Here is a 26,101-nt window from a genome sequence, read left to right on the forward strand (position 1 = left end):
TGTGTCATTAGAATGCTGTTCTTATTACTTTACCAGTTTTTTTCAGTATCCTGGGATATAATTCATCTGGGTCTATTAATTTGATCTACTTAATAAACATCAGCTTAATAATTGGTTTATATCTAGCTGATTGTGTCTTCTCTTTTTTTAAAAACTGGAATGACATTTGCTTTTCTACAATTATGCTATATTTCTTCTGTTCTTCAGAACTTTTCTTAATATTATAGGTATCACATTATCTTTATCCACAAAGTTATAATTCATTTTGGCCAACTAACTTGAATTCAGCAGGGACAACAGTTATCGTGGATGTCTATTCTGTCATTTCCAATACAAAGGTCAGCAACTTGGCCAAAAATAGCAGAAGTAAAATGAGAATTGAGCAGTTATTGTATTCACCCCTAGCAGCAATCCTATCCTTTGTTCATTCTCCTTTTCTCCCCAGTATGGCCAATTAATCTTGAAAAACCACATTTTTTTTTTTTCTTACTTTCCTTGGACAGTCATATTTCATTCTGACCTTTAACACTCCTGATACAACTTTTATAGGACTGGATCACACTCTTAATTTTATCATGTTATCTGATAGTGTTTCTATCTTCTGCATATATGTAAAAAAAATCCAAGTAATTGGTCCTCAACAATTAGGGAAATTTGGAAGAGCAGAGGATTTGAGGGAATAAATAAATTTCTTTTTGGACATGTTGGGCTGTAGATACTTAGAGTCCATGCAACTGAAGATGAAGAGCAATTGTGGAAATGCAAGATTAGAATTTAGAATAGAGGTAAAACTGAATTAATCGACTTGGGAATTATCTGCATAGAGAGAATGCTTGATTCCATAAAAGCTGAGGAAATGACTAAGCAAAATAGTGTAGAGGGAGAAGAAAAGAGGCTTTTGGATAAAACCTTGGGAGGTTAGTGGGCATGACCTGTCCAAAGATGCAGCAAAAAAGAGTGAGGAATCCTGACAATTGAGGGAAAAAAGACCATTAGATTTGTCCATTGGATCATTGGTAACTTTGGGGAGAGTAGTTTCAGGTAAATGGTAAAGTCACAAGACAGATTAGGGAAGATAGAGTGAGAATCTACTGATTTCAGAATGGCTTTCTCTAGGAATTTAGACAGCTTGAAAGGGGCAGAGATATTGACTAACAGGTAGTGAAGATGGTTAGATCAGAGAGAATTTTTTTAACAATGAGTGAAATATGGATATGTTTTGTAGACAACAGAATCAGGCACAGAAAGAGATTGAATATTAGTGAGAGTATGAGAATAAATAAGGCGGCAGACTACTATTAAAAATGGACTGGAAAAGGATCTTGATGCATACCTTAGCCATGAGAAGGGTCACCTCTTTGTATGAGACAGGAAAAGCATCTGAGTGACATGAGATAAGGACTAAGGGAAAAGAAAGAAATCTTGGCAAATGGCCTTAATTTTTTTTAGTGAAGTGTTGAGGCAAGATCCTAAGCTTCATGAATTCTTGAGCAAAGGAGGGTCTTTAGGAGACTTGAAGAAGGATGAAAAAGTTAGGAGTAGCCATTATGGTAAATGGAATAGCAAATTGATTTGGGAGGTATAAAAAGATTTGTCTTGCTTCACTGAAGGGCCCAGCTGGGACTATTTAACATATATCTGCAGTGTACCTTGTCAGCAGAGTTTGGTGGCTTTCTCCAGCTATATTCAGCAATATGTAGAAGCAAAGAAGACAAAAAGAGTAATCCAAGGATGGGGTCAATCACTGAATGATCAGTGATTGGACAGAGGAATCAAGGATTTATAGGCACAAGACAGTGTGATGTTGAATTGGTGGTATACCAAAGAATCAAACTAGGAAAAGGAAGAGAATGTAGCTAGTACAGAAGTGATGGCTTGGGTAAAAACCAAGAAATGGAGGCATTGGAAGTCACATAAAGGGCAAAAAACAAGCTTGGGAGATATAAGGCATAGACAAAACTGGAATAATATAGTAAAAGAATTTCAGAGTTCATGAACATGGAAGTGGAATGCTTCTGCATAATGGCAAGATCAAAAACATGACTACTTTATGTGTAACTGAAGTGGAATGGAGGAATAAGTCATGAAAAATGAATGAATTGAGGGGCTAGAAAGTTAGGATTTAAGAGGGAATACTAGTATGTATGTTGAAGTCTCTTGGATGAGTATAAATTATTATGAAAAGAAGGTTGTCAGCCAGGCACTTAGGAAGAAAAGAATTTCCTGGGGTAGCTAGATAAAGGATATATATCTGGAAAGAATTCTCAAGCTATTCTTGCATAATTGTACTCCAACTCTACCTCTCAGAATCCTGCCACTTCTTAATCTCCACAGTTATTAATAATCTTTCCTTTCTTAGATTTATTGTGTATGTGTTGTATCTCCCAGAAGAATATAAGGTCCTTGAAGGAAGGAGTCATTTCGTTTTTATTTTTGTAGTCTCCCTAGCATAATACTTTATAAACAGTAGGTGCTTACTAAGTATTTGTTAAATTGAATTAAATGATAGTTTATAATAGAACTTTTATGGAAGTTGTCAGTTGAGTGAATATCAAAAAAGAATATGAAATTATTTTCTTACTAATGAAATTTTTTTGGTTTCTTGATTATTGTCTAATAATTCAAGAAGGGATTTTAAACAGCTGGTTTTTGAACATGACATTTTCATGTAAGGATTAGCCTGAGATTTGGCTTCTGTTGAATAGCTGCCTGTTTAATATTGGTTGAACCAATTAAATGGCCATTTTGCCATAGTTATATTACCTTCAGAACTTTTCTCAAAGCAAATGCAGATTTTTTCTAGCCTTTTCAATTTTGTAGTACTTTATATCCTCCAGATAACATGCTTAAAATGATTTTTTTTTAATTGAAGCTTTTTATTTTCAAAACGTATGCATGGATAATTTTTCAACATTGACCCTTGCAAAGCCTTGAGTTCCATATTTTTCCCCTCCTTTACCCACCCCCTCTCTAGATGGCAAGTAATCCAATATATGTTAAATATGTTAAAATATATATTAAATCTATATACACAACACATATATATACATATATATATATATATATATATATACACATATTTATACAGTTATCTTCCTGCACAAGAAAAATCAGATCAGAAATGAAAAAGAAAACAAAATGCAAGCAAACAACAATGAAAAGAATGAAAATGCTATGTTGTAATCCACACTCAGTTCCCACAATCCTCTCTCTGGATGTACATGGCTCTCTTCATCTACATTCTTAAAATAAAGTGGCAAAGTTATTTTGAATGTTGTCAGTGATCTTTTCCAAACTAGATTCCAATACTACTTTGCAATTAACTAATTTTGTGATCTTAGCCTGTGTGAACAGCTCTTTTCTTAACTATATACTGGGTGAATTAATCTAAGAAATTTAAATGATCCACCCTGTGTCCCCAGATTTAGACAATCTCTTAAGTTTTCATTGACCTCTAACATCCTCTGGATTCAGCCATATCTTTGGTACAATGATAACTAATATGCACTATAATATCTTTGAGATATTGCAAGATCCTGATGTGCTTTCAGGTTATCCAAGAAACTTAAATTGTACTATCATATGTGTTAACTATAGTTTATTATATTTAATTTTACAATGTAAATTTAATCAAAATGATTTAACAATTTAATTTAATTGGTATATAGTACTATTAATAACTTTATGATGCCACTATGAAGGGAAGAAGAGATACTGAATAATAGCTAGTGAGAATGATTAAATCAAAGAGGATTTTTTAAAAGATGAATGAAACAAAGGTATGTTTGTAGGCAACAAAGAAACAGGCAGAGGGAGAGATTGGATATTAGTAAGAGCATGTTAATAAACAGATTGGCAATCTACTCTTGTAAATGAGGTGGGAAAGAATCATGGTGCATGCCTTGGCCAGGAAAGATAGGTATGTGAGACAGGTGGGACAAGGGGGAAAGTGTTTTAATTATTGAACACTCTGTTTAGAAAAAATAATTTAGAGTATGTTTTGTCATTGTCAGTGATATTAGCATTTGTGTCTGATAACTTGATAAGAAATAATTTCAATGTGTAAAACAATAACAATTATTTTCAAAGTTTAATTTATAGAAAATGTTTTCTTTGTTAAAGTTTTGTCATTTTGATAATTGTTTTATTCTTTTTTCTCCTCTTTATTCTATCAGTTCAGTTAGAAGCTAATTTTGAGGAGGTAGAAAATCACTTACTACACTTGGAGGATTTATGTGGGCAGTATGAACTAGAGAGGTACAAACATCTACAGACACAACAATTGGAAAATTACAAAAAAAATAAAAGGTAAGTTTGTAAAATTTATACTATTGGCCAGTAAACTTTGTTAAAAATAATTTGGGTTTAGTAAGACAAAAAGATGAATTAAACATATTCATAACATTTATTTATCCATCTATTTATATATTTTCTATGTGGACTTTCTCCAAATCTCTAGCAGTTTTTTATTGCATAGGAAGTCCTTGATATTTGTGTTAGATAAGCTCCATAGACTTCAGTAAGAAAAGGAGTTCTCATGTGTAGGACTGCTTGACATCTGGGGGAGGGGGTGGAGGGAGGGAGGGAAAAAGTCAGAACACAAGTGAATGCAAGGGATAATATTGTAAAGAAATTTTTTTCAAAAGAAAAGGAGTTCTCTGGGACCCATAACAAAATGGGGGAAGGAATGGACATTGAGAAACCAAGATGCTTTTGGTTGTATAAAAAGAAAGTAATTTTCCCCCAGTGAATTAGTAGCATATATTTGTTTTCTTTCTCTTTTCCCTCTCTCCTTCCTTATTTTTCCTAAAAGTGAGCAGCAGGGATTATGTGAAGAGACATTGAGCTTAACTCAAGGTACTGGTCTAGAGGGCACTATACTTACTTGACTGGGTTGAACCAATAGAAACTTGTAGCTATTCATACCAAATCCATTATTCTAATTCAGATATTGGTAACTTAAAAAAGTACAAAAATGATTTTCAGTAGCATATAAGGTACCTGTGCAGATTAGAGGTAATCTTTCCTCAGTCCCATCTTGCTCCTTCTTTCTCTTCCTTCTTGGTTTCTAGGAATTTCCTGGTACCTTTGTCAATCCAATATTCCTTTCATAAAATTCCTTCTTATAAGGTTATGTTTCTTTCCTTCTCTGTCAAAATTTCTTTTTAATAAGGTCATATTATCTAGGTATTGCTCTGATAAAAAACAATTGACACAATTTGGAGACTGGATGGTTGGGGGAGAAAAGATATTTTTACTAAACCACCTTTCTAGAATACATTAACTGTTCTATAAAACTGTCCCTGACTCCCAAACTCTAGTCCATTAGGTAATAAAATCATGAATACCTATCCTGTACCAAAATTTTATATTCCTAAATTTTGTAACTGAAATTTATTTCTAAAGTTCATTTTTAAAACAAACTGAACTGAATTGAGAGGAGGAAATCACATGTCTACAAACAACATTAACAAAATAGGAAAAAAAAAAAAAAAGAAATTAAGGAACCAAATATGGATTGTTAAAAATAGAAAAATCAACAAATAATCAAACCAATAATCGGCATAAAAGAAGAAATATTAAAAATTAGTGGAGAAATAAACTGGAAGCCAAAAAATTTCCACAGGACTGATAAAAATAAAAACTAATTTTCTTTGAAAAAATTTGTAAAAGTAATAAATCTTTAGTCAATATTATTTAAAAGAAGAGATCAGAAAATCAAATCAATAAAATAGCAAATGAACAAAGTAAAATCACACACAAAAAAGCCCCCAGGATAAGTAAACAGAACAACAACAAAAAAAATCTGTTATATGTAGTTATATAATAAGAAAATCGAGAATACAAAAGAAATAGAGGATTACTCTTCAAAAATACAGAGATTGATAGAAAACCAAATAAGGATCTTAAAATAGTCCAGTCTCACAAAAGAAACTTGAATTAACTATAAAGGAGATACCAAGGGGAGAGGGGGGGGAACTACTGGTCCTGATGGAGTCACAGAAAAATTCAAAATTTTAAAAACAGTTAATTACCGTACTTCACATATTATTCTCAAAAATTTATAAAGAAAGCACTCCACTGGAATCCTTCCATGAGACAAATATAGTCCTAATACCTAAACTACTGAATAATAAAACCAATAAAGGAAAACTGTAGACTAATATTGTGAATATTGATTCAGAAATTTTAATCAAAATCCTATTAAGCTACAACAGCTTATTGAAGAAATCATTCATTATGACCAAGTTGGATTTAAACTAAGTATACAAAGATGGTTTCACTTTGGGGAAAACAATCAACCTAATTAATTATACTAAAAAAAAACTATAACAACAACAACACACACACACACATACACACACACACACACATATGCACACACACACGCACACACACACACTCATTGATCTTAATAGATATAGAAAAAGTTTTTGACAAAGAAATCAATTTCATTTATGCTAAAATCCCTATAAAGTATAGTCATAAAAGAACTTTTAAAATAAAATTATAAAAAAAGTATCTATCTAAAACCAAAATCTAGCATCCTATGCAGTGGAGATATACTAGAACATTTTCCAGTAAATACAGGAATAAATGAAACAAAGATACCCAGTCTCTCCACTTTTTTTAAGTATAGTTCTGGAACTGCAGTAGCAGTAAGACAAGAAAAAAGAAATTAAAGGCATTGCTATAAGCAAAGAAAAGCTAAAGCTATTCCCTTTTGCTGACAGTATTATAGTATGCATGAAAAATCCTAAGGAAGATACCAATCAATAATTTCAGTGAAGATGGAAGCTATAAAATAAAAAAAAAAACCCTGAAAAATCAACTACATTTCTGTATGATAATAATAATAATAATAACAGAAAGGGAAATGTCATCCAAATAATTATAAAATGCATAAACTATCTTGGGATCAATCAAAGTAAACAAAAAATTTGTATGGATTCAGTTACAAAAATTCATTTGGAAAAGCAAAAAAAATCTGGAATTTTCAGGGATATGATGAAAAGAATTAGGGATAAAAAGAAAATACCATTTCCAGACTTTGAAATACCTTATATGGCAGTAGTCATATGTTACTGTTTTAAAAAAAAAAATTAGAATGATAGATCACAGGAACAAACTAGGAAAAGGAGAATCAGAAACAATAAGCCTCAATAATCAAGTATTTGATGAAGTAGAAGATCTAAATTATTTAGGAAAAGAATTTCCTATTTGATTTTTTAAAAAATTATTGTGAAAACTAGAAAGTATTCTGGCAGAAATTAGACTTAGACAAACACCTTACACCATATTTCACCATACATTTTAAATGGATACATGACAATGAGGAATCTCTGGCCAGTAGGAAAGGCAGCATTTAGCCTGGCCTGGCACAAATTGCTTTCAGTTTCAATAGAATAAAAATTGACATTCAGAAAGCAACTCCATTCATAAACTTATGCTATTTTTTTTAATGGAAGAAAAAAAAGAGTATGCACCTGTCACAGTTATGGTGACGGGATGTATCCTTAACAAGAAATAGAGTTAATTACAAAAGATAAAATTAAATAACTTTGATCATATAAAACTGAAATTTTTCTGCCTAGGGCAAAATTAATGCACCAAGGATAAGAAAGAAAGTGTTCAAATGGGAAAATATCTTGGATTCAAATTTCTCTGATAAGTTTAGTATCTTAGATATAAACAGTGAACAAACATATCTTAAGACTTATAGCCATCCCCTAATATAAAAGCAGTCAAAGAATATGAACAAACACATTTCAAGAGAATTACAAAATCATTACAACCACATGAAGCAATGCTTTCAATCCATAATAAAAGAAATTCAAAACAGTTTCACCTTACCCACTCAGTTAGCAAAGATGACAAAAGATAGAGATAATCAGTGAAGAAGTTGTATTGGGCACACCAAACCGTATACTTGAAAATGAATGAATGAAAATAACATTTATTAAGTACTTACTATGTGCAGAGCACTATGTTAAACTCTAAAGATACAAATGAAAACATAGTCCTTGCTCTCAAGGAGCTCATACTCTAATAGGAGGGAGAATACATACACAAAGTTTCAGCTGCAAGTCATATATAAGATCTCATGCCAAGCAAATGTTAACACATCTTCTCTAATTGTATTTCCATTGACAAAATCATATCAGTTTCTAATGTGGAAGCATTTGATAGCACCAAGAACTTTGGTGGCAAGAATTTTCTTTTTTGGGTATTCAGTAATTGAGACTGTATCACCTGCAGGAACAGTTGCCAGGCTATGTCTGAAAAGGAATGACTTCCAAAATGGTGGCTAAAGGTAATGGGTTGTTAGGCTTCCTGTTCTCATTATTGGGTTCAAGGCTTTGACTGTCTACATCAGGATCTGAGGTCAAGGTGGTGAGGGCCTTTTGATTTGCCTGGTCCTGTCTCCTCCTCCTCCTCTCTCTCTGAGGACCTTGCTGATTCAGCTAGAGCTTCTTGCCTGCCATGTTTGTGGCAGTTAGTTGGTTCTGAAGGGTGGAAAGTATGATTTCTGAATTGGGGACAAGAATCAAATAGGATCAGAAAGAGTCAGACATGCCTGAAGAATGAAAAATTTAAAAAGATCTAGATGAACAATATAAATGGAAGGAGTGAATGTCAAAGGAGATGTTTCTGAGTGCAGACATCAGAGACAATGTTTGAAACTACCAGTATGGTTTTGCATAACAAGAGTGTCCTCTTTCTCACCCAAAGGTTCTTAACTTTTTCTCTATCATGGATGTTTTTGGCAATCTGGTGAAAGACACAAATTTTCAGAATAATATTTTCAAATGCATAAAATAAAATTTGTAGGATTGCAAAAGAAACCAGTTATTTTGAAATACAGACATCAATTTTTTTTCCTTAAAAAACAAATTCTTGGGGGGTGGGGTGGGGGGTGGATCCAAGATGGCAGAGAGGACACACATGTTTTCCTGAGCTCTCCTATACCTTCAAACTATTTTATGAAACTCAGCCTCTGAATTAATATGCTTGACTGTCAGAACCCATGAATATTGGGAATACAACAGAAGATAATTTCGAAACTCACCAGAAAAGGTTTGTTTTTGCTGACGCATGGGGTCAGAATGGGGCTAGGCCAGGCACAGCCTCAGGCAGATAGGCAGTGATAGCACCTTGAATAGCTCACGCTAAGCAGACAGGGTGGGGAGGGGGGGTAGGGAGGAGTGGTCTCTGTGGAAATTTTTCGGGGAGAACTCTGCCCTAGCAGTAAGCCAGTAGATCAGCAGAGAAGCTATAAACATATGGCATAAACACAATAACCCCCAAATGCTAGAGTCTCTCAGGATCTGGCCATACCCACCCAGCACCGGGAGGGACTCAGCACGATCTCAGCATGCAACCACTAATCTCAGCATGGTAGCAGCACAGCCACTGCTGTCCCACTGCTGCTTCACTGCTACTTCCTGTTATCTGTAGAGGCAATTTGGAAATACTCCATTGTCCCATAAGCAGAATGCAGTGTTTTCTTTTTTTAAATGAGTAAAAGGTTAAAGTGGGCTCTAACTATACATAGGCTTCTATACTGAAAGACAGCTGACTTCAAACCCTGAGGAAATGAAAAACAGTTTGTCTCTAGATGAAAACCCAAAGGTGGATATGATCTGGTCCCCACCACATAAGGCTCTCATAGAAGAAATTTAAAAGGATCTTTAAAGAGAGCTAGAAAAAAATGGAGAAAGGAAAGTGAAGCTTTGCAAGAGCGTCTGGATAAGGCATATAACTCATTAAAAGATAGAGTGAAAAAAGAAAAAAGATCTATTATACTCTGACCCTCATATCATAATTAAAAGACAACTCATATCATATACAATTTAATTAAAAGACATCTTTCATTTCTAGACAGTTAGGGTCATTTCCTAAAATAACTAGGATTTTCCTAAGAAGAAAAAATTTAGCCAGTTTACTTAATTATAAATAGATTTATAAATGAAAGATAATTCTTAACTGTCTTCCACTGGACTTGATATTTCATTAACTACATACAAGAAAATCTTAGAAATAATTTTTGGTGATTAATTTTGATCATAAACTCCAGTTGCTGCTTTCTAAGAGTCTACCTAGCACTAATTCAGGATAAATACAGTAAGAAAATATTTATGGTTATTTGCGGGTATGGGAGACTCTTTCTATAGAATTTTAAACCTATATTTATAATTAAAAATAAAAAGCCTAAGGATTCTAGGAGGCATTTTTGATATATTTATTGAAGCTGAGTCTTGGAAATTTTTAAAAATAAATGTGCTTGGAATTCATGTTATCATTATAAACTTAATCACTTAAATATTAAAGATCATACAATAAAATATTTGGAAATGAACCAAATCAGGTTCCTTTTTCAGTCAGCTTCAATACTAATAATTTTGTTATAATTTGTTATTTTGTTAATAAAACAAAAAGTAGAGATGATTACAAAAGGTAATTTCAGTTACATGAAGTTAAATAGTTTTTGCATGGACAAAATGTAACTAGAATAAGAAGGTTAAAGAGTTGACTGTAAGGGAAATATTTGATTCAAATATTTTTGTTAAAAGTTTGATATTCAAGATATTTAGCCAACTAACAAATATTTAAAGCCAAAAACCATTACCTAATAGATTGTGGATAATTTTCAAATTATACATTAATAATAATCATATGAAGGAATGTTGCAAATCACTAATAATGAGATTTACATGTGAATTCTACCAAACACTTAAAGAACAATTAACTCCAATGCTATATAAACTATTTGAAAAAATAGGGATTGAATTTCTTCCTTTTATGACACAGACATAGTACTGATATCTAAAACAGATAGGACAAAAACAGAGAAAGAAAATTATAGATCAATCTCCCTAATGAACATTGATGCAAAAATCTTAAATAAAAGATTACAGAGAGTCATCCCCAGGATAATACACCATGACCAAGTAGGATTTATACCAGGAATGCAGGACTGGTTCAATATTAGGAAAACTATTAACATAACTGACTATATCCATAACCAAATTAACAAAAATCATATGATCATCTCAATAGATGCACAAAAAGTATTTGATAAAATCCAACACCCATTCCTATTAAAAACACTAGAGAGTATCAGGAATAAATGGACTTTTCCTTAAAATAGTCAGTAGCATCTATTTAAAACCATCAATAAGCATCATATGTAATGGGGATAAACTGGAACTATTCCTAATAAGATCAGAAGTGAAACAAGACTGCCCACTATCACCATTACTCTTCAGTATTGTATTAGAAATGCTAGCTTTGTCAATAAGAGAAGAAAAAGATTAAAGGAATTAGAGAAGGTAATGAGGAAACCAAATTATCACTCTTTGCCAATGATATGATGGTATATTTAGAGAATCCAGAGATTCTACTAAAAAGTTATTAGAAATAATCCACAACTTTAACAAAATTGCAGGATACAAAATAAATCCACATAAATCCTCAGTATTTTTATACATCATTAACAAAATCCAACAGCAAGAGATACAAAGAGAAATTCCATTTAAAATAACTGTTGATAGTATAAACTATTTGGGAATCTATCTGCCAAGGAAAAGTCACACACAAATCAAGTCAAATCTAAACAATTGGAAAAATATCAAATGCTTTTGGATAGGTTGAGTGAATATAATAAAGATGACAATACTACCTAAAGTAATCTAATTATTTAGTGCTATACCAATCAGACTCCTAAGAAATTGTTTTAATGACCTAGGAAAAATAACAAAATTCATCTAAAGAACAAAAAGTCAAGAATTTCAAGGGAATTAATGAAAAAAAAAAATAAAATGAAGGTGGCCTAGCTGTACCTGATCCAAAACTATATTATAAAGCAGCAGTCACTAAAACCATTTGGTATTGGGTAAGAAAAAGACTAGTGGATCAGTGGAATAGGTTAGGTTCACAGGACTAAATAGTCAATAATTATAGCAATCTAGTGTTTGACAAATCCAAAGACCCCAACTTTTGGGATAAGAATTTTCTATTTGACAAAAGCTGCTGGGAAAATTGGAAATTAGTATGGCAGAAACTAGACATTGACCTACACTTAACACCGTACACCAAGATAAGATCAAAATGGGTTCATGATCTTGGCATAAAAAATGAGATTATAAATAAATTATAAGAACATAGGGTAGTTCTCTCTCAGATCTGGTGAGGAGGAAGGGATTTGTGACCAAAGAAGAACTAGAGATCATTATTGATCACTTGATAGAAAATTTTGACTATATCAAGTTTAAAAGCTTTTGTATAAATAAAACTAATAAATACAAGATTAGAAAAGAAGCAATAAACTGGGAAAACATTTTTACAGTTAAAGGTTCTGATAAAGGCCTCATTTCCAAAATATATAGAGAATTGACTCTAGTCAAAGGATATGAACAGACCATTTTTGAATGAAGAAATTGGAACTATTTCTACTCATATGAAAAGGTGTTCCAAATTGTTATTGGTCAGAAAAATGCAAATTAAGACAATTCTGAGATACTTGCTAAATACCTCTCAGATTGGTTAAGATGATAGGAAAAGATAATAATGAATGTTGGAGGGGATGTGGGAAAACTGGGACACTAATGCATTGTTGATGGAGTTGTGAACAAAATCTAACCATTCTGGAGAGCAATTTGGAACGATCCTCAAAAAGTTATTAAACTGTGCATACTCTTTGATCCAGCAGTGTTACTACTGGGCTTATATCCAAAGAGATATTAAGGAAGGGAAAGGGACCTGTATGTGGAAAAATGTTTGTGGCAGCCCTTTTCATAGTGGCTAGAAACTGGCAATTGAATGGATGCCCATCAATTGGAGAATAGTTGGGTAAATTGTGGTATATGAATGTTATGGAATATTATTGTTCTGTAAGAAATAACCAGCAGGATGAATACAGAGAGGCTTGGAGAGACTTACATGAACTGATGCTGAGTGAAATGAGCAGAACCAGGAGATCATTACACATGGCAACAACACTACTGTATGACAGGGGTCCTCAAACTTTTTAAATAGGGGGCCAGTTCACTGTCCCTCAGATTGTTGGAGGGCCGGACTGTAGTTAAAACAAAAACTTTGTTTTGTGGGCCTTTAAATAAAGAAACTTCATACCCCTGGGTGAGGGGGATAAACATCCTCAGCTGCTGCATCTGGCCTGCGGGCCGCAGTTTGAGGACCCCTGCGGTATGATGATCAATTCTGATATAAGTGGCTATCTCTGGAAATAAGAGGATCCAAATCAGTTCTAATTGATCAGTAATCAACAGAACCAGCTACACCCAGCAAAAGAACACTGGGAAATGAGTATGAACCATAACATAGCATTTCCATTCTTTCTGTTATTGTTTCCTTGCATTTTTGTTTTTCTTCTCAGATTATTTTTACCATCTTTCTAAATCTGATATTTCTTGTGCAGCAAGATAACTGTATAAATATGTATACATATATTATATTTAACATATAATTTAACATATTTAACATATATGGGATTACCTGCCATCTAAAGGAGGGGGTGGAGGGAAGGAGGGAAAAAGTTGGAACAGAAGTTTTTGCAAGGGTCAATGTTGAAAAATTACCCATGCATATGTCTTGTCAATAAAAAGCTATAATAAAATGGAAAAACAAAAACAAAAACATAAACAGATTCTTGGGACCCATTAAGAATCCTTCATCTAATTCAATAAGAGATGTAGTATATCTGGGGAGAGCTAGGATTCTGTGAGTGAAGATAGAAGGAATATAAGAGTAAAGAGAGATCTAAGATAAGGAGGAGTTATTTCTAAAGGATTGTAAAGAAGATGAAGGCAGAACAGTATATAGGAGGGGCAGGGTATGAGATGATAAAGATGAGACAATTAGGAGTAGAAATTGAGGATTCAATTTCTCATTTGGCAGCCATTGCCAATGAATACATTTATTAGTGGAAAGACAGACATGTGAACACATTGTTGATGGACATGTGAATTATTACTACTGTTCTAGAAAGTAATTTGGAGTTGTGCAAATAAGGTGACTAAAATATCTATATACTCTAGACACAGAAATTCATTATCAGGGGAATCAGTGTTAAAAAGAAAAGTCTGCATATATCAAAATATTTATAATAGGACTTTAATGTTAGCAAAGAATCAAAATTTTAAAAGTTTATTAGAGAATGATAAAACAAATTGTGCACATGAATATAATGGAATAATAATAATAAATTATTGTAATAAACAATGAGTTCTGGGCATGGAATTAGGAAAACCTGAGTTCAAATCCAGCCTCAGACTATAGGTGTGTTCCCTAGTCACTTAACCTCTACCTCAGTTTCCTTAACTGTGAAATTGGAATGAAAATAACATCTATCTTGTGAAGTTTTTATAAGGACAAAATAAGATAATATTTCCAAAGTACTTACATAGTGCCTAATCCATCCCCATTACCTTTGGTGCATTTATTTATTATTTATTACTTGATTATTTATTTGTTTGTTTGTTTTGCTGGAGCATTTGAGGTTAAGTGAATTGCCCAGGGTCACACAGCTAGGAATTGTTGAGTGTCTGAAGTCAGATTTGAACTCAGGTCCTCCTGACTTCAGGGCTGGTGCTCTATCTACTGCACTACCTAGCTGCCTTCTTTAGTGAATTTATTATAGGATTTAGATAAAAGTCACACAGAATGTACAAATATGAATAGGTTATGATTTGTATCATTATATATGATGTGTATCAATGAAATCAAAGATGTATGTAACATAAGAATAAGTAAAGATAATGTCTATTCAGTGGTTGTATTCTACCTGGAACTATATTAGTAGAAGTTAAATGAAGATTTTATTCCCTTTCGTTCATGTTGCATTTCAGCCTAACTAGCCATCTGTTTATTTATTTATTTTTTATTATTTTTTTTAATTTAAATTTTATTTTATTTAATAATAACTTTGTATTGACAGAATCCATGCCAGGGTAATTTTTTACAACATTATCCCTTGCACTCGCTTATGTTTCGTTTTTTCCCCTCCCTTCCTCCATCCCCCCCCCCCCAAGATGGCAAGCAGTCCTATATATGTTAAATATGTTGCAATATATCCTAAATACAATACATATTTGCAGAGCTGAACAGTTCTCCTGTTGCACAGGGAGAATTGGATTCAGAAGGTAAAAATAACCCGGGAAGAAAATCAAAAATGCAAATAGTTCACATTCGTTTCCCAGTGTTCCTTCTCTGGGTGTAGCTGTCTCTGTCCATCATTTATCCATTGAAACTCAGTTAGGTCTCTTTGTCATAGAAATCCACTTCCATCAGAATACATCCTCATACAATATCGTTTTCGAAGTGTATAATGATTTCCTGGTTCTGCTCATCTCACTTAGCATCAGTCCATGTAGGTCTCTCCAAGCCTCTCTGTATTCATCCTGCTGGTCATTCCTTACAGAGCAATAATATTCCATAACATTCATATACCACAATTTACCAAGCCATTCTCCAATTGATGGGCATCCATTCATTTTCCAGTTTCTAGCCACTACAAACAGGGCTGCTACAAACATTTTGGCACATACAGGTCCCTTTCCCTTCTTTAGTATTTCTTTGGGATATAAGCCCAATAGAAACACTGCTGGATCTAAGGGTATGCACAGTTTGATAATTTTTTGGGCATAATTCCAGATTGCTTTCCAGAATAGTTGGATTCGTTCACAACTCCACCAACAATGCATCAGTGTCCCCATTTTCCCGCATCCCCTCCAACATTCATCATTATTTTTTCCTGTCATCTTAGCCAATCTGACAGGTGTGTAGTGATATCTCAGAGTTGTCTTAATTTGCATTTCTATGATCAATAGTGATTTGGAACACTCTTTCATGTGAGTGGTAATAGTTTCAATTTCATCCTCTGAAAATTGTCTGTTCATATCCTTTGACCATTTATCAATTGGAGAATGGCTTGATTTTTTATAAATTTGAGTCAGTTCTCTATATATTTTGGAAATGAGGCCTTTATCAGAACCTTTAATTGTAAAGATGTTTTCCCAGTTTGTTGCTTCCCTACTAATCTTGTTTGCATTTGTTTGTTTGTACAAAGGCTTTTTAATTTGATATAATCAAAATTTTCAATTTTGTGATCAGTAATGGTCTCTAGTTCATCTTTGGTCACAAATTTCTTTCTCTTCCACAAGTCTGAGAGATAAACTATCCTATGTTCCTCTAATTTATTTATAATCTCATTTTTTATGCCTAGGTCATGGACCCATTTTGATCTTATCTTGGTGTATGGTGTTAAGTGTGGGTCCTTGCCTAATTTCTGCCATACTAATTTCCAGTTATCCCAGCAGTTTTTATCAAATAATGAAATCTTATCCCAAAAGTTAGAATCTTTGGGTTTGTCAAACACTAGATTGCTATAGTTGACTACTATACAAGACACAAGACACAAGGTCTGTCTTGTGAACCTAACCTTTTCCACTGATCAACTAATCTATTTCTTAGCCAATACCAAATGGTTTTGGTGACTGCTGCTTTATAATATAATTTTAGATCTGGTACAGCTAGACCACCTTCATTTGATTTTTTTTTTCATTAATTCCCTTGAGATTCTCGAGTTTTTATTGTTCCATATGAATTTTGTTGTTATTTTTTTCTAAATCATTAAAATATTTTCTTGGAAGTCTGATTGGTATAGCACTAAATAAATAGATTAGTTTAGGGAGTATTGTCATCTTTATTATATTCGCTCAGCCTATCCAAGAGCACTTAATATTTTTCCAATTATTTAAGTCTGACTTTATTTGTGTGGAAACTTTTTTGTAATTTTGCTCAAATAATTCCTGACTTTCCTTTGGTAGGTAGATTCCCAAATATTTTATGCTATCAACAGTTATTTTGAATGGAATTTCTCTTTGTATCTCTTGCTCTTGGATTTTGTTGGTGGTGTATAAAAATGCTGAGGATTTGTGGGGATTTATTTTGTATCCTGCTACTTTGCTAAAATTATGAATTATTTCTAATAGCTTTTTAGTAGACTCTCTGGGGTTCTCTAGGTATACCATCATATCATCTGCAAAGAGTGATAGTTTGGTTTCCTCATTGCCTACTCTAATTCCTTTAATCTCTTTCTCAACTCTTATTGCAGAGGCTAGTGTTTCTAATACAATATTGAATAATAATGGTGATAGTGGGCAACCTTGCTTCACTCCAGATCTTACTGGGAAAGGTTCCAGTTTTTCCCCACTGCATATGATGCTTACTGAAGGTTTTAAATATATGCTCCTGACTATTTTAAGGAAAAGTCCTTTTATTCCTATGCTCTCAAGTGTTTTTATTAGGAATGGCTGTTGTATTTTATCGAATGCTTTTTCTGCATCTATTGAGATGATCATATGGTTTTTGTTTGTTTGGTTATTGATATAGTCAATTATGTTAATAGTTTTCCTAATATTGAACCAGCCCTGCATTCCTGGTATAAATCCTACTTGGTCATAGTGTATTATCCTGGGGATGATTTTCTGTAGTCTTTTTGCTAATATTTTATTTAAGATTTTAGCATCAATATTCATTAGGGAGATTGGTCTATAATTTTCTTTCTCTGTTTTCAGCCTACCTGGTTTAGGTATCAGTACCATGTCTGTGTCATAAAAGGAATTTGGTAGGACTCCTTCAATCCCTACTTTTTCAAATAGTTTATTTAGCATTGGAGTTAATTGATCTTTAAATGTTTGATAGAATTCAGATGTAAATCCATCTGGTCCTGGGGATTTTTTCTTAGGGAGTTGATTGATAGTTTGTTCTATTTCTTTTTCTGAGATGGGAGTGTTTAGGATATTTACTTCCTCCTCTGTTAGTTTAGGCAAGCTATATTTTTGGAGGTATTCTTCTATTTCATTTAAGTTGTCGAATTTATTGGCGTAAAGTTGGGCAAAGTAGCTCCTAATTATTGCTCTAATTTCCTCTTCGTTAGTGGCGAGTTCTCCCTTTTCATTTTTAAGACTAACAATTTGATTTTCCTCTTCCCTTTTTTTAATCAGATTTACTAAGGGTTTGTCTATTTTGTTGGTTTTTTCATAGAACCAACTCTTAGTTTTATTAATTAATTCAATAGTTTTTTTACTTTCAATTTTATTGATCTCTCCTTTTATTTTTAGAATTTCAAGTTTAGTGTTTGACTGGGGGTTTTTAATTTGTTCCTTTTCTAGCATTTTTAGTTGCAAGCCCAATTCATTGACCTTCTCTTTCTCTGTTTTATACAAATAGGCCTCTAGAGATATGAGATTTCCCCTTATTACCGCTTTGGCTGCATCCCATACATTTTGGTATGATGTCTCATTATTATCGTTTTCTTGGATGAAGTTATTAATTATGTCTATAATTTGCTGTTTCACCCAATCATTCTTTAGTATGAGATTATTTAGTTTCCAATTATTTTTTGGTCTACTTTCCCCTGGCTTTTTATTGAATGTAATTTTCAATGCATCGTGGTCTGAAAAGGATGCATTCACTATTTCTGCCTTACTGCATTTGAGTTTGAGGTTTTTATGTCCTAATATATGGTCAATTTTTGTATAAGTTCCATGAACTGCTGAAAAGAAGGTGTATTCCTTTCTGTCCCCATTACATTTTCTCCAGAGATCTATCATATCTAATTTTTCTAGTATTCTATTTATCTCTTTGACTTCTTTCTTGTTTATTTTGTGGTTTGATTTATCTAATTCTGAGAGTGCAAGGTTGAGATCTCCCACTATTATAGTTTTACTGTCTATTTCTTCTTGCAGCTCTCTTAATTTCTCTTTTAAGAATTTAGATGCTACACCACTTGGTGCATATATGTTTAATATAGATACTGCTTCATTATTCATTCTACCCTTTAGCAAGATATAGTGCCCTTCCTTATCTCTTTTGATTAGATCAATTTTTGCTTTAGCTTGATCTGAGATCAGGATGGCTACCCCCGCTTTTTTGACTTCACCTGAAGCATAATAGATTTTGCTCCAACCTTTTACCTTTAACCTGCATGTATCTCCCCGTTTCAGGTGTGTTTCCTGTAAACAACATATTGTAGGATTCTGGCTTTTAATCCATTCTGCTAACCGCTTCCTCTTTGTGGAGGAGTTTACCCCGTTCACATTTATGGTTAAAATGACCAATTCTGTATTACTTGCCATCTTGTTAACCCCAGTTTGTACTTTTCTCCCTTCTTACCCCTTTACCCCCCTTCCCAGTATTAAGCTTGTGAGCACCACTTGCTTCTCACAGCCCTCCCTTTTTTAGTATCCCTCTCCCCCTTAGAATTCCTCCCCCTATCTTACCCCTTTCCCTCCCAGTTACCGTATTCCCTTCCACTTAGCTTATTCCTTCCCTTTTCACTTTTCCCTTCTCACTTTTCAATGAGGTGGGAGAAGTTTCACCATAGATTGAATATGTCTAAAATTTTTCTCTTAAAGCCAATTCTGAACGCAGTAAAATACTCACTATATTCATCCCTCTCCATTCTTTTTCTCAGATATAATGGGTTTCCTATGCCTCTTCATGAAATGTAGTACCCCCACTTTCCCCTTTTTCTGGTACAATGTCCTTTCCACATCTAGTTTCTAGAACAAGGTATATCTGTATTCTTTATACATCTTTATAGCCAAAATATAGTTCCCAAGATTAATCTTTACCTTTTTAGATTTCTCTTGAGTTCTGTACTTGTAGATCAAATTTTTTGTTAAGTTCTGGCTTTTTCAACAAAAATAGGTGAAATTCGCTTACTTCGTTGAATGTCCATCTTCTTCCCTGGAAAAAGATGCTCATTCTCGCTGGGTAAGTTATTTTTAGTTGCATCCCAAGTTCCTTAGCCTTTCGGAATATCATATTCCAGGCCCTTCGATCTTTTAGTGTGGATGCTGCCAGATCCTGGGTGATCCTTATTGTGGCTCCTCGATACTTGAATTGGGTTTTTCTAAGTGCTTGCAGTATTTTTTCCTTCGTCTGAGGGTTTTGGCATTTGGCCACTATATTTCTTGGTGTTTTGATTTTAGGATCCCTTTCAGTAGGGGATCGATGAATTCTTTCAATGTCTATTTTACCCTCTGTTTCTATGACTTCTGGGCAGTTCTCTTTGATAATTTCCTGGAAAATAGTGTCCAGGCTCTTTTTTTCATCATTCTTTTCTGGGAGTCCGATGATTCTCAAGTTGTCTCTCCTGGATCTGTTTTCCAGGTCTGTTGTCTTCCCTAGAAGGTACTTCACATTCTTTTCCATTGTTTGATTTTTTTGGATTTGCTTGATTGATTCTTCTTGTCTCCTCGAGTCATTCAATTCCATTTGTTCGACCCTGATTTTCAGTGAAGTATTTTCTTCACTCACTTTTTAAAAATCTTTTTCTAATTGTCCAATTGAGTTCTTTTGTTCTGTGGAATTTTTTTCCATTTCGCCAATTTTGTTTTTTAGAGAGCTGTTTTCTGTTTCTAGTTCACCAATCCTATTTTTCAAGGATTTGGTTTCTTTATCCACTCTCTCTCTTTAACTGACTTCTCCAGGCTCTTTTGCCAAGCCTCCCTCTCCTTTTGCCAAGCCTCCCTCTCCTTTTGCCAAGCCTCACTCTGCTTTCCCCATTTTTCTTCTAGCTCCCTTGTGAGAGCCTTTTTAATTTCCTCCATGAGATTCATCTGTGCTGAGGAACATATGATCTCCTCCTTTGGGGATTCACCTGGAGACTGTCTGTTTTTAGTCTCCTCAGGATTTGGAGTCTGCTCTTTATCTGTATAGAAGCTGTCAAGGGTTAAAGTCTTTTTCAGTTTCTTACTCATTCTGTCTATAATAATCAAAGACAAACTAGCCAAGAAACAGAAGGAAAAAACCCTTGAATGGAGCTGCTTTCTTTGGGGAAGGGGCAGGGTAACAGTGAGGCACTAGCAGGACTGTGCTGCGCCTGCTCTCTGAGATCCGAGAGCGTGCTGAGACACTGTCGGGGAGGGGTGGCCAGGTCCCGAGAGACTCCAGCTGTTTGGGGTTGTATTCTTCACCCCCGTGTTTTTAGCTTCTCTGCTGGGCTGCTGACTTGCTGCCGGAGCAAAGTATCCAGTCCTGTAGCGAAGCTCTCCCCGCAGAGACGGCTGCGATCACGCCCCACCCCCTCTCCGCTCTGCTCGGCTCAGAGCCGCTTTCCGTGCTCTCGCTGTCGCTGCTGCCCGCAGGCTGCTTCCGATCTAATAACCGTCCCCGCCCTCGCGGAAAAACAGACCTTTCCTGACGAGTCTCAAGGATGGTTTCTCTTGGTAACTAGTTGTATGTTTTTTTTCAGTCGAGCATTAATTCAGAGGCATGAAATGAAATGGATAGTGAGAGAAAAACGGGGAGGTTACACAGCAGTGTGCTTCCTCTCCGCCATCTTGGCCGGAAGTCCCCCACTAGCCATCTGTTTAGTCCCATTTCCCATCTCTGCATCCCTGCTCAGCCTAGTCCTCCCCCCCCCCCCAGCATCAAATATTCTCATCTTTATTTCCTTGTCTTGGACACCTTCCCCCCACACTAAGTTGTAGTTAGGGTGCTGGTCCTTTCTCACTCCTAACATAAAAAATATTTTTTATTTACTTTTTGGATCAGCTATCTTCATTATTTCTTTATTCTCTCTTTAACCATATTAACACAGAAATGTAAAACTTCCGTGATCAAGAGCCTTAAAATAACCAGTATTGTCACTTGATTTTTATGAGACTGAATTATGATAAAATATGAGCAAATAATCAAAAACAAACTTGTTTTATTTTATTTCTTTTTATTTAAAATTATTTCCTTATTGGTGTTTTCATGCAGTATACATGAAATTTAAATATTAAAATTTTTTTAATTTTCATTTTTTTGGAATAAAGTTCAAATGCACAGATACACCTCAAAGACAGTATAAAATTAGCTGTGTTTTGGCTCTAAATATCAATTTAATTAAGAACAAAGATAAAGCAATCCTGTGAGTTCTAGACTTTACAAAAGGATTTCTTATTAGAACTTATTTTTAAAAATAACTTTTTCATGTTTCAGAATTTTTATATATTCAAAACCAATATTCATTTTATATCTATATATGTAGTCATAATTGATTAAAATAGTGCTATGTAAGGGCCACTAGGGGGCGCACTAGCCCTGAAGTCAAATCTGGTCACAGACACATAATACTTCCTAGACGTGTAGACGCGTGACCCTGGGCAAATCATTTAACCCCAATTGCCTCACACCCCCCCCCCCCAAAAAAAAATAGTGCTATATAACTATGATAATCACATGTTGAATAGATATTTAATATCTTTACTTTAGTCTGCTTACCAAAGAAAAAGGTATATCTCAAAAAGTTTTCAAACTGTGCATAGCAGTGTTTCTACTGGGCTTATATCCCAAAGAGATACTAAAGAAGGGAAAGGGACCTGTATGTGTCAAAATGTTTGTAGCAGCCCTGTTTGTAGTGGCTAGAAACTGGAAAATGAATGGATGCCCATCAATTGGAGAATGGCTGGGTAAATTATGGTATATGAATGTTATGGAATATTATTGTTCTGTAAGAAATGACCAGCAGGATGATTTCAAAGAGACCTAGAGAAACTTACATGAACTGATGCTAAGTGAAATGAGCAGGACCAGGAGATGATTATATACTTGAACAACAACAGTATGATGATAATTCTGATGGACCTGGTCATCCTCAGCAATGAGATGAACCAAATCAGTTCCAATAGAGCAGTAATGAATTGAACCAGCTATACCCAGTGAAAGAACTCTGGGAAATGAGTATGAACCATTATATAGAATTCCCAATCCCTCTATTTTTGTCCACCTGCATTTTTGATTTCCTTCACAGATTAATTGTACAATATTTCAGAGTCCGATTCTTTTTGTACAGCAAAATAATTGTTTGGACATGTATACATATATTGTATTTAACTTATACTTTAACATATTTAACATGTATTGGTCAACCTGCCATCTGGGGAAAGGGGTGGGGGAAGGAGGGGAAAAATTGGAACAAAAGGTTTTGCAACTGTCAATGCAGAAAAATTACCCATGCATATATCTTGTAAATAAAAAGCTATAATAAAAAAAAAAAAAGAAAAAAAAAGAAAAAGGTATATCACAGTATTTTGAGTTTTGAGAAGGATTAAAAGAAAAAAAATTTCTAGTTAGAATCATGGACTAGGTAAGACTAGAACTGCCTTACACTCAGGCAATAAGGAAGTGATGTTTACAATCTAAGCCTTCAGTCCCCTGAAGGAATTGAAGGCATCAAGGCTCCAGCATGGTCTCAATACTATTTTTTATAAAGAGTGTGTGTGTGTGTGTGTGTGTGTGTGTGTGTGTGTGTGTGTATGTGCGCGCGCGCGTGCGTGCGCGTTTTAATCAGCAAACTTCTCTCCTTCTCATCCTATATTGTGATCAGAGGAACATAAACCTCCTGTTAAAAACATTTATAGTCAAGCAAAACAAATTTCTCCTGTGGCCACCTCTTAAAAAAGACTTATTCTGCACTCTTGAGTGCTTTACCTCTCCATCAAGAGTGGATAGCATGTTTCATCATTAGTCCTCTGGAATCCTATTTGATCATTTTGCTATTCATTCTGTTTTGGTTTTTTCCAAAATTATTTTGTTTTTGCCATATTACTGTCAATGTATAAATTGTTCTCCTGAAATCAATTCATGCAAGTCTTCTCAGATTTCTCTAAAACCATCTCCTTTGTTTCTTATAGCACAGTAGTGTTCCATCCTATTTATAGATCATGATTTGTTCAGCTATTCTCTAATTTGTGGGTGCTTATTGAAATTTTCATTCTTTGTGACTTCATTAAAAGCTTTAACTATTTTAATGTATTCTTAGAGTTTGTTTTCCTTGGGATTAATCTGTCTCTTAGTATATTATTCTTCTGACATCCTCTTCTCTCCATTTCCCTCCTACTCTTTTGAATAAAATATATTTCTGTATCCATCTGTGTATCTTTACTTGATTCAGGATTAGAGTAAGATTCACATGTCAGCCAGTCTCTCGGTTTCCTCCTTTTTATTTGTATGGATGTCTTCTTGAGTAATTTGATACTCTGAGATAATTCTTAACCTTTCCTTTCTTCATTTTATCCCACATAGTGTGTTAATCTTCCTTGCTCTTTCCATCCTTCTCTCAAAATTATCAAGTAACATAACCACTTCCAGTCCTTGTCTAATTAGCTTCAATGTATGATCTCTCATGATGAAAGGATGCAGAAGGGCCATGTATATTATCTCCTATATTTGAATGTAAGCATTTTATTCTTGTTTAGTCCCTTGTGGTTGTTTATTCATATTTGTCTTTTTATGTTTCTCTAGACTCTTGTGTATGAATTTCAGAACTTCTAAGCAGCTCTGGTCTTTTCATCATGAATGCTTAGAAAGACTTTATTTCATTAAAAATCCATTTTTTCCTCCTGTAACATTATACTTAGTTTTTCTGGGTAAGTTATTCTTGATTTTAAGTCGGTATCCTTTGCCTTCCAGAATCTTTCTATTCCTTTATAGTTGTGGCTGCTGAACTGTGTTGATCCAAACTGGCTTTTGGGTACTGGCATTCGTTCTTTCAGACTGCTACTTTGATCTGGAAACTCTGAATGTCTTTAATGTTTGTGGAAATTTTCATTCTGGAATTTCTTTCAGGAGATGTCTGGTGAATCTTTTCAATTTATGCTTTGCCTTGTGATTGCAAGAGATTTGGATAGTTTTAAGGTTTCTAGGCTCTTTTTTGACCACGGTGTTATTTTTTTCCTTCATTTTTTCAGTCTTTTGACTTTGTTTAAAATATTTCTTATTTTAAAATGGATATTTTTTATCCATGGATGGATTTTATCATTGGTTACTGTGTATCCTAATTTTCACAGTTTCTTGAGCAAGGTTTTGGACCTCCTGGGCTGAGCTGACAATTTCCTTTACAATTTTTTCTCCCACAACTCATTTTTTCCCCAAGTTTTTCTCTCTGGCACTATTTTTTAGGCTCTTGCTTTATCTCTTCTAGTCATTACATTTAAGTTTAAATTCAAGCTGTATTTTTCTCTGAGTTTTACTTATAGATATTTTGTAGCCATTCTCTTCTTCTGGATTTATGTATTGATCATGTTGTCTGTAATGGGCTGAAGTTTCAGTTGATGCACTGAGGTCCCAAGTACGTGAGGCTAAATAGTAATTGGACCATACTCTATTAATATATAAACTTGGAGAAAGAATGGCCCCGGCCCACTCTTTGTGCAAGTCCTGATGTGTTGTATAAGAAATGACGATTTTGGTGGGTGGAGGCAGAGGGGCAGATAGAGAGGCGAAAGAGACTGCTGGCTGGTTCCTGTCTCAGCTGCTCACATTGCTAATCCCCCTTCACCCCAAAAGGAATAAAGAATCAAGATTTTCCCTTAATCCTGACTCCGGCTGATTTTAAAATATGCCATCATCACAGTTCAGTTGTCCACTCATTTTAGTTGTGTGTTTTCTTGGCAAAGATAGTGGAGTGGTTTGCTATTTCCTTTTCTAGCCTACTTCCTGATAGAAAAGTAAAAAACTCAGTACATAATGAGGTATTTTGCTATTAAAATTAATTTTTGTTCATTTTGGTGAGAAGGTCTGGGCTTGCACTGTTAATTACTTACTTGGGGTACTTAGTGTTGTGTTGTTCCAGTATCTCAGGGATCATGAAGGTTGAGACCTATATGCTTTCAATGCTCTCAGAGTGGTGAATCAAAGTTAAACTCTGATTTCTGCCCCTTGCTCCAAGCTCTGCAAAGACTAGTGTTTGGGTCTGAGTAACAGTAGACTGCATCTGGATGAGCCTCTATTAGCCATTTTAGAAGCTAATCTCTTTTCAAGTGATAGGCCTCCAGGTTCTGTTTTGGTCTATAATTTCTACAGCCACTCCTCTGCAGCTTTCAGACAGGGTGTGAAGTTGAAATTCAGATGCTACAGGGCTATTCTTTTTTTCTCAATTTGTTCCTTGCTCAAATATACAGCTGCTCCCTATCCTGAAATACCACCCTTGGATGCAGTTCCTATCACCAGTCCCTTTTGGATTTGTGACCCAGATTTGGTTTGTTAGGTGTTAACTCAATTGGAATTGATAAGACAATGGTTA

General features: G+C 34.4%; 1 protein-coding gene across 1 annotated transcript in view; it reads left to right on the forward strand.

Annotated features, from left to right (window-relative positions):
- DTNBP1 (dystrobrevin binding protein 1) overlaps positions 1–26,101 on the forward strand; it is a 161,592-nt gene that overhangs the window by 53,917 nt on the left and 81,574 nt on the right. Inside the window, exon 6 of the mRNA XM_051970655.1 lies at positions 4,176–4,308. Coding sequence (XP_051826615.1) covers positions 4,176–4,308 — 133 coding nt within the window. The remainder of the gene's footprint in view (positions 1–4,175; positions 4,309–26,101) is intronic.

This window comes from Antechinus flavipes, chromosome 1 (assembly GCF_016432865.1).
Source record: "Antechinus flavipes isolate AdamAnt ecotype Samford, QLD, Australia chromosome 1, AdamAnt_v2, whole genome shotgun sequence".
Lineage (NCBI taxonomy): Eukaryota > Metazoa > Chordata > Mammalia > Dasyuromorphia > Dasyuridae > Antechinus > Antechinus flavipes.